This window comes from Melanostigma gelatinosum (assembly GCF_949748355.1).
Source record: "Melanostigma gelatinosum genome assembly, chromosome: 6".
NCBI classification, from domain to species: Eukaryota; Metazoa; Chordata; class Actinopteri; order Perciformes; family Zoarcidae; genus Melanostigma; species Melanostigma gelatinosum.
The window spans coordinates 18692521-18702764 of record NC_136639.1 but is presented as its reverse complement, the minus strand read 5'-3'; the positions used below and the strand labels follow the sequence as shown (position 1 = coordinate 18702764).

Here is a 10244-nt window from a genome sequence, read left to right as displayed (position 1 = left end):
CAGAGGTGTTTCACTGTCAGCCCTCAGAAACGAAACGTTACGGTCTTGAATAGGCGATGATACATTAGTGGTAATTACCCACACTTCATAGGGGCCAGGGTGGCAAATTCTACATGCGTTTTTCTTAATGACCAGCAAGAGCAGGCCATCATAATGAGCAGCTTAATTCATTGATCCGATCTGCTGTTCGCACTAACTCAAGCACACTGACACACACATACACATTCACACGCACGGACATTAACAACTCAAACTTAAATATTATTCTTTGTTTCAGATCGTGGTCTTTTATTCAACATATTGGCAACATCAGATAACAGACATTTGTTCTAATTTCTTTCAATCTATAATAGCCGTATGAGGATTCCTTGTTCAGTGGAACCATTTCAACAATAAATGGAGGCATACAACTTAATTACAGCAACTGTTAACTTTGTTAAATCATTTTAGAGAGAACATAAATCTCTCATCAAATGACCTTCATACAGCCCTCATTATTAAAAGTTAAAATGCATAAAATTGTTTCATTATTTGCAAAATCTGAGTACGGTGAAGGGAGCACATTAGAAAAACTCTCACTACTGGAAATTGGCTCAGGCTTCCTCCCTTTTCTGACCGCAACAATGAGCAATGACAACGAAAGGTGCGTAAAAATAAGCAAAGAGAAAAAGTAACAAGTGCGACAAAGACAAAGAATGCAGATGAGGCAAGAAGAGAAGGAAAGGAGGGAAGGAAGGACAGTGTGAGAGAGAAATGTACAACTACACAAGGTCAGTATAGGTCTCCACATCCTCTTACAGAACTAATGAAACTCATATTCTTTTTGTCACAGAGTACAGGATCATTTCTGACCTCTTAATGCAGTCTGAAGAGATTTGTACATGAGGACCTGTAGACAGACAGACAGACAGACAGACAGACAGACAGACAGACAGACAGACAGACAGACAGACAGGCAGACAGACAGACAGACAGACAGACAGACAGAGACCTATGAGAAACAATTTATCAAATTACGTAAATTGATTTGATTTGAAAGAGACAGTGACAATAAATACAACATGATGCAGTGTTGAATGAGTACAGCGACTCACATTTCTTTGGACTGGTTGTTGGATTCTGCATCAATCAGGAAATTGTAACGACACAAGTTCCAATCAAGTGTGCGTTCCTTTCTTTTACTTCTCATTTTTATCGTAGGAACCCAAATTCCTTAATACTAAATAATACATTGTAGTGTTTTTAAGTTAAACCTAGACGATAAACACACTATATTCTTGACTCACATTTTGAAATGGGAAGAGCTAAAATGAAGATTTAAGTTCCTGTTTGTTTCTCTGTTTGTCCACAAGCAAAGTATCATCTGGGTTTAGATGTCCAAGTTGTGTTCTGTGTTATACAAATACATATATTTATATATATTTTTTAACTCTGTTGGCCATGTGGATATAGAAAATCTGTTACAGTCATGTGTTAGTTTACATGTAAAACAATCCATACGTGCAGATCCATATTCTTCCCATATTTCTTCTTCTTTCACCTGCTGCAGCAATGATCTAATTTACTGAGGCTGAATTGCTCGATGATTATAGACTTATTTCACTGAATATGTAATCAACAGGTAAATACATAGTAATACATAACACATAATGGAGAGATTGTGATAATTAAGAGAAAACCATGAGCAAAAGTGTTACACAAGGACAATTAGATGTGCTAAATAATAGTCCTATTATTCCGTCTTTAAATTATCAATACGTTATGAACAATTTAAGTGGTTTTGCATTTTGAAATTTGACTCTTTGTTAATCAATTTGTGTCTGCGATTAATATTCCATCTCACAAATAGTTTCTCGTTTGCCTGAACAAATACCACATTTCATTTCATTCAGTTTAATGAAGTCACGTAGTTTGTTTGATATAAAGACGTGTCGTTTGTTACACAGAATATTGATGGTCCTACCCACTTCGCAACTTATTTTTCATATGTACACATAACATCATAATATTTTAAGTGAGCACTGTATTGGAGTTTAAAGGCATTAAAATAATTTTGATCAAAACTAAGAGCAGCAGATACAGAAATACTTTTTTTAGTAGTTACTTTGATAGACTATTCATTTTCTATGGCACATGTTTTGGTCTAGAAACACCGATGTTCTTGCAGTAGGGTAAGAACTGGTTGAAAACACACTCACTGCGACTGCTCATATTTTTCTGTATATGGCCAACAGTCAAAACAGTTTGTTTAATTTACCTTCATCAACTTCTTAAATCTACTCTGAGACAATATGTGATTCCACTTCTGCTGTCATCAATCAGGATGAGGAATAATGCTCAATTCCAAATGTGTAGTTTTGCAATTTTAAATTCCTCTAAAACTATCATATCCATACTCCTTATTTAGTCCATTAGTCCCAAAATATGTTTTGGAGATTTTGTATCTCATGTGTATATGGCATCAATTAGAACGTTGTCTCTCTGTGTCGTCTCACACACACCTAAGCCACATCTGTAGCTGCCTGAAGCCCCTCACAGGCCGCTGACTGGTCCGTGCTCTGGCCTACTGGACAGAAACGCATTACTTACCTGAGGAGTTGGGGGTTAAGCGCTTTTGCTCAAGGGCACCCAGTCCAGTGGTAAGCTCATACTAATATTTATCATATTACTTTTCACCTGATGTACAAACACCGTATGCGCTTTAAAGCACATATGGTGTTTGTACAGTTACTGTAATGGAGCATGGCACAATTGTGGTACGTGTGATAACTTATTTTAACAGTACACGTGATTCAGTGCAAGCAGGCAGCCGGCATACGGCTACATCCGCTCTTATCTTGGTAATGGTCTCCTTGCCATATTCACTGCTGTGGTCTTTAATAGTGGGACGAGAGGTCATCTGGCACGAGTGGACGAAAGTCAGCATCAGCCAATGAAAAGGCCATCTGAGGGGGATTAGCATATTGGCATCAGGCCTGGAGACAGAGAGAAGTTGTCAAGGGAGTGAGTCCTAACGACAGGTCACTGTGGACCACGGCACATTACCATAACTCTTCTTCTCTGTCTTTTCTCTATAATGGACCTCATTCTCTTTCTGTGGTTACACTTTTTTGCCTTTGTGCCTCTTACTTTCTATCACTCTGCCATAGAGGATGCAAATGGCTTTCTGAATATTTTTCTATTTTTTTTTCAGTCTTTTCCACCTATTCTCCGAAACAGTTTCCCCCTCTCCCCTACCATTCTTCACCCATTTATCTTTGGCAGCCCCCCCCCTCCCTCTCTCCCTGTCATCCTTTCTCCTTAATAATTAGACAATGAATCACTAATCTGGGGTCAAATTTTATCTGCCTCCTCTGGCTAAAGTGTTTTGTCTCTGCGCTGTCCTCGAAGTAAGGTCTTTTGACGCAGCTCATATCTCCAATCTGCCATCTATCTTTATTGGCTCAAATTATTACACCTTATTAGCCAATATTACATTTTATTGTCGATTCAAAACAGGTCACTGGTTCAGCCATTCTGGCCTCCTTCCCACTCTTTCCCCTTTTTAACTTGCCCACTTTCTCTTAGGAGTTCAGACAAAGAAGTTATCTGGCCAAAAAACTTCAGCAGTTTCATAGGTTAAGTGCTTTGCCCATATAGGCTCATTTGACTCCGCAATAATAGAGATTAAAGTGAAATGGAAATTAGCAAAGTGTGTCATCAACTTTGCTCAGAGTTTGTACTTGGAATAAATCTCATCTCACAATGTCAGAATGTCAGAAGTCAAAAAATAATAATTGGCAGTGTTACAGAAAACTTTATAACGGTTTGGCTTACAAAACTGTGTTGGATCTGGGCAGGACCTGTTTGGTTACATTATCATTAGAAATTGGAGCTAAAGATGCTTTAAACAAAGACGAATCACATAGAATCAACAAAGACTTGCTTTATTGATCCGTGATCATCAGGCACCACAGGTCTCTCATTCACACTGAACTGAATCACCACGAGCACACAGGAGTAAATCCTCTAACTGAGCACATTTGAAAGAGTCAACTTCCACAAAAACAGAGTTGAAGTTTCCATTGTACCTTCTTTGTGATGAAGGAAGGCTAAAAGGTCACTTGTAGCTGTGGGCAGGTGGTTAGCGGGATGAAGTGACAGCCTGTAGGCTTACATCAATTATAAAAAGCAGAAGCGAAGTGTGCTTTCTAACAAACTGGCTGTTTTGCTTTGGTTTGGGATATATATATATATATATATATATATTATATATATATATATAATATATATAATATATATATATATATATATATTATAATATATATATATATATATATATATATATATATATATTATAATATATATATATATATATATATATATATATATTATATATATATATATATATATATATATATATATATATATATATATATATATATATATATATATATATATATATATATATATATCCAGAGAGAGACTCTCACCTTTGAGCCCTGCAAAGGTGTTCACAAATTAACCCTAAGGGGTTTTAGTCGACAAGACCTTTACAGCATTTCGGATAATTAGTTAACATCTTGTTCTACTCAATTAATTAACAAAATGAAGCCCACAAAAAAAAAAGAATTATTAAGTAAAAAATCTGGAGCTCCAGGACAAAAAGGTTTTAACACTAATGCACTTAATAGCGGTAGAACATTTGGCAACAATGCACTGTCCTCCCGTTAGCGTTAATTGCAACTGTGACAGCGGTTAAAGGCAAAGGTCCTCCTCTGACTCCCAATCATTTATCTCTCCGTTACAGAGAGCACTCTGGGTTTTTACTCGTGTAATAAAGTCACAAAAAGCCTCTTGACCCCTGGGTGCTCTGGAGGCCCTTGACTCCTCCCGACTGTATTCATCATCATCATATTTCTTCCTCTGTCACACATGCTGCATGCTGCAAACCGGCAGGCACACGAGCAGAGGTCGCTTCTCACTTACTTTACTGTTTAATTAGAATAATAAGATCATTTAAATGAAGCAAGGGGCAGGTGTATTGAGTATGAATGTGTATTTATGTGTGCAGACTTAAACAAATTTAAATATTTTTTATAGATGTTATAATGTTAATACTGTCTACGATAAATATCAATTAAATCCCACTTATGCCTCGACCGAGACAAACAGACGTCAGAGGTTGCGCGAGAGTAAATATAATCCATGTCCGCCCTCTTGTGGTGGAAGAAGTAATGTCGTTCAAAGGGCCTTCTAGTTCTGCAACCTGATCGCATCTGTGGACAAAACATGAAATTAATGCAGTTTTCTCACATGGTGATGTTTAAAACAAATATATAGCTGCAACGACAGATATTCTTAGATAGAAACGACACATGTTTTATGGATTAGATGTAATATTTCCAAAGAGGTATGAAGAATCCAAAAACGGAATAATCTAGACGAGATAAAATAGACTTGGTACTTATTAGAAACCCATTTTCAAAAGAAAGAAAGTCATATCATGGCAGAGAGGCTAAAGAAACGACATATGAGTAATTCATGTAAAAAAAAAGCATTGATTTTAATATGTAGAACTTCAAGAGTTCCATCAGTGCCAATAAAAAGACAGAAACTGGATCATTTGCACCCTGGAAATGTCTTGGACGACTGAGGATAATGAATTCATCCTGCAGATACAGAATAAGCACTCTGTTCAGTAATTCATGTGCTGAGGTGGCGTTTACTGTTACAAGTTTATTTAATCAAAAAAAGCTGTCAAACTAATATGTGCTGGACAGTATGTTATGTAAGCCTATAATTCTGGCAAAAAGTACAGTGACCACAACCAAAAACACCTTGAGGTCATCTTTCCTTCTGCGGAGAGTAGAGAAGCCACGTACATCTGTGATGTTTGACATACTAAAAAGTAAATAACTATAAAGAGTATTGGTCTAACTGATATTCAGTTAGCTTTTCCTGTAAAGGATCAATGCAAAATCGCAAAATGTTACCTTGATTACGTGAAAACAAGTGTTGAATTCTTTGAAATGAATATGTTGCCCATAATACACATCAGGTGTCTGGCTGTTTAAGGTCAGTGGGTCTTTGAGGAGGTGGGTGCTCTCTGTTGGTCCGGATGCTCCTGTCTTTGAACAAGAGGTCAGCGCTCTCAAAGGCAGGTTATACTGACGTCATCATGACCACAACATGACCCAACTCCATATTTTGTTGTGCGTTTTAAGTTGAATTCAATGAGTAGAGGAGAGTATACGGGGTCGTACATACATAATCTAACAGTTGTGTACAATGGAGATTAAAATTCAAGATATCTAAATATTTGAGCTGAGGTATTAAAATGTATTTGATGTAGTAGGAAAGTTATTATTTGTACATATTTGAATTGCATTTTCAATGTGTGCTGCATGCTACAGTGGAATTGAGAGCATCACAGGTAATGCTTTGTGACTAAGGCTTCCTTAATATACAGTACAATAGGCACATTTCAGTGTTGATGTAAATTACATCAGCTGAAAAGCTGACATCACATCCTTGTAGCACAACTACATGCACACCGATGCACCCGATTCTAATTGCCACCCAACCCACCCAGTGTCCAACACAGAGTGACTGTATACACTGTGTGTTGTTGTGTGTGTATATACATGTACAGCCTGTTTTCTGATGCAGCCGGGGGCGGCAGATCACTGACGTACCACACACACACACACCCCCACACACACACTCCCCTTTAAAATCTGTCTTTGGAACATTCGTCACACTCAGTTCTTTCCTCAGAGGCGGACACATCTATGCAGGTGAGGAAACAAATATTTGTAATTTCGCCAATTGCCAGCAACTTTAACTTCCTCTTTTTATAGTTCTGAATGTGTTCTGTTTCATGCATTGTTTGTTTGATTTATCTAAATTGTAATTTGTATTCTTGTTGCCAAAGGAAAACAGCTTGGACTCTTCAAAGACATCACATTGTATTAAATCATTAGAAAACAACTATGTGGGCATTTGAGAAGATCAGGGAGAGCATGGAGAGCATTCCTCTGGAGCTGAGTCGTTACCTGGGGAAGAGTGAGGAGGATATCTTTCTGTCTTCTAAGGCCAGTCTCTCTCACCATCTGCGCAACAACATCCTCACCCCAGACACGATCCCAGAGTTCTGCCTGCCCCCCAGGCTTTGCAAGAGAAGCCCGCTGCTGGAAGCGGAGACAGCGTCACCTAACCTACACCGTCAGTACCAGATGTCCAAGAGCCGCACCTTCTCAAACACTGCACATGCAAAGACAAAGGACGTGAAGACGAACAATGGCGATGCATCGATGGCTTGGAAAGCTACAAAGAAACTGTTGCCATTCTCTGCAGAGGGGTATGGCCTGGCTGGAATATATGAGAGCCCCAACACTCGAAGGAAAGAGTCTTTGTTCCACTCAAAGCGCCCTGTTTACATGTTTGATAGAAGTCTTCCTACTGCAGCACCCAGGCTAGCAAAGGTGACAAACCTGCCCAAGAAAACGTTGTCTGGGTTTTTACCTCTGTTTTCATCCAAGAGCCTGTCAGAGACAGGAAGCACAGGAAGTGAAACACCTTCTTCCAGTGACTCCTCTCCCCTCAGTTCACGTTATAGTGCTAAATCCTCCCTCTACTTCCCACCAGGCAGTTCATTAAATGACAGAAGGGTGGACAGAGGCAGGTGGAGGAGGGGGGGGGTTAAGTTTAACAAACTCGGCCAGTAGCCCTCCAAGCTTAAAGGGAAGTTCAGTCACCTTAGCCCCACCTGTCCTCTCCCCGTTGGATGTTCTGTGGTGCCAGGAGGTACTTCAGCATGAGCATGTCCTTCCTTTGCACGGCCGTGGTAAGGTGCGCCTCTTCACTGAGCACAGCACATTCCCCACCAACACGTTTCCCTCTCTTTCCACAGTCAGAGTCTGTGTGGTGTCTGTGGAAGGTTTATGGGATGATACTGACCGACAAACCCTGAACTGTACAGTAAATCTGTGTCTGACCCCAGGGAAGCTTCAGCAACAGGAGAGCGGCACCATCAGGAACTGCCGCTGCCCTGTGTTTAATGAGGATTTCTTCTTTACAGAGCTCAGTAGGGAGGATCTGCTGGAACTGCAGCTCAGGTTAAAAGTGGTGTATAAACCTGCAGCTGGAACATTGAGGAGAGCGACAGTGATTGGAGCGACCACCAAACCACTGTGTCAGTTACTGTCTCTTAAAAAATACATCGAGGAATAACTGATTTTGTGTAGTCTGGTGGGAAGACAGGGAGGGACATTAATGTACGGTAGTTTGTTTTGGCTATATGAGCATTTTGCCGCTGCTATGTAAAAATGTCCCAGATGGTGAAAATACTAAGCAACAATATTTAGACATTATACAATTTTAGTTATCAGGTGTTAAAATATGTTGTTGTATTTTTGCTATTCCACCACCAACCAAATTGCAGTGTGATTTGCAGCATGTTTCTATTAGGTTTCCTTGTTCTCAGACAAAACCATACTTATCATAATAGTTTGGGATCTGCATGTCAAATTAGACTTTTGTCTGGTCTCCTTTCTGTAAATAGCCTAAGTAGGCCTACTGATTTGAAAAAAATACTAAACGTAAGCTTTCATACTGTTTGTAAACTGTGTCAATGTTTGGTTTCATTCATGAGGAAATAAATTGAATTTGTGGATATGGTATTTTGCCAGTGTAATTTTTACGACATATAACAAAAAGCACGCAATACACTTAGCCTCGGTTCCCCTCTTGTTGCAGCCATCAAGAGTTGTTTGCAGGAGTAGATTCATTTTCCCGGAAGTAACTAATCGTATGGCGTCAAAGCCCCCGCCCACCGCAGAGCGTCCTAATCTGACGTTCAGGCTAACGAACCCTCAGGATGTAAACATGGTGACAGGTAGATGAAAGAAACGCCAAAATGGTCTTCGAAAGCGTGGTGGTAGATGTCCTCAACCGGTTTTTAGGGGACTACGTTGTCAACCTTGACAGCTCACAGCTAAAGCTCGGCATATGGGGAGGTAACTGAATTTGTGTTTGTCATTTTAGTGGTTCGGGTCGCTCGCCAAGCTAACTAGCTAACGCTAACAGACGATAGCCACCAGTCGCGTGAGAGAGGCTCCCCCAGCTGTCAGTGCCAGTTTATTTAGTCCAGTGTGAGCAACACATTGCAGCCAAATACGAGTTCATAGATAGTTCAGTCAGCAATGTCTGACCTTGTGCCTTATTTCCTGCTGCAAGATTGTTTGCTCAGTATAATGATGCGTTCGGGGTTACACCCTTTCACACGGCCACAGACGGAGCCAAAAGTTATCAGGCATCAGAGCAGTGAGAGGATTAGAAGAGCGGTTTCACTGTTGGCACTGCTAAACATGTACCAACGTGTAGCAACTAGCTACTTAACTAACTGAACCACAGCGCGAACCCCTTCCTGTCGTGTGTGGCTTTAATAAAACATAATTTCTTTTGAATTAAATCAATAGACAAAGGCCAACGAGCTCCTCTGTATATTTGACTGTTTTTCCACGAGTCTCATAACACAATACTAATCTGTTTGACCTGTCAAAATGTACATCGCAACGATCAGTAAACACATGTTCGTGTCGTCACAGGTGATGCTGTTCTTAGAAATCTCGAGATAAAGGAAAATGCCTTGGTAAGTTGCAAATGAATGCTTCAGTAAGTGAGCAATATGAGTCTCGTCATGACTTTCTGGCATTAATGATGGATTTGTGTCGCATTGATTGACTGTTATGTTATTGCAGAGTCAACTCGACATTCCTTTTAAAGTGAGAGCCGGTCATATAGGTGAGAATGTAGTTACTGTCCCTATCCGTCATCTACTCTCCTTATTTGCCACCTTTCTTTTGATACAGTTTTGTGTTTCTGTCATCAGGACAGCTGCAGCTAAAGATACCATGGAAGAACCTCTACAATCAGTCAGTAGAGGCGACTCTGGATGGCGTCTATCTGCTCATAGTCCCAACAGCAAGTAAGATCATCATCTGTGTCCAGCGAAATACATACAAAATGATGAGATTGAAGCACTCATCATGACAACACGTATGCTGTTGATTCCCACCATTTCAGCAGACACACAAAGTGCCTGAAGGATATTCACGTGCTGTATGTCGGTGTTGATGATTATGTTCCACTGTTTACATTTTAGATATTTAAAACTCAAAAACCTGAAAAAGTGAAATCCTGCAGCATAATATCAAGTTCAGTCTAACGAGTGACCCTTTTGATGAGCAGACACAACACAG

The 10244-nt window shown here is 39.7% G+C and overlaps 2 protein-coding genes across 2 annotated transcripts in view; both read left to right on the top strand.

Moving 5' to 3' along the window:
- Positions 1 to 6974: 6974 nt before the first annotated feature.
- Positions 6975 to 8214, top strand: LOC306779051 (C2 calcium-dependent domain-containing protein 4C; the record flags this gene model as incomplete). The annotated part of the gene is given in 2 exon segments (XM_079270787.1): positions 6975 to 7676; positions 7678 to 8214. Coding segments are annotated over 2 exon segments (1239 nt in total).
- A 640-nt stretch (positions 8215 to 8854) lies between these two features.
- Positions 8855 to 10244, top strand: part of vps13a (vacuolar protein sorting 13 homolog A) — a 34723-nt gene continuing 33333 nt past the window's right edge. Inside the window, exons 1-4 of the mRNA XM_079270875.1 lie at positions 8855 to 8999; positions 9591 to 9634; positions 9744 to 9786; positions 9875 to 9970. Of these exons, the coding sequence (XP_079127001.1) occupies positions 8900 to 8999; positions 9591 to 9634; positions 9744 to 9786; positions 9875 to 9970 (283 nt within the window). The 5' untranslated portion in view covers positions 8855 to 8899. The remainder of the gene's footprint in view (positions 9000 to 9590; positions 9635 to 9743; positions 9787 to 9874; positions 9971 to 10244) is intronic.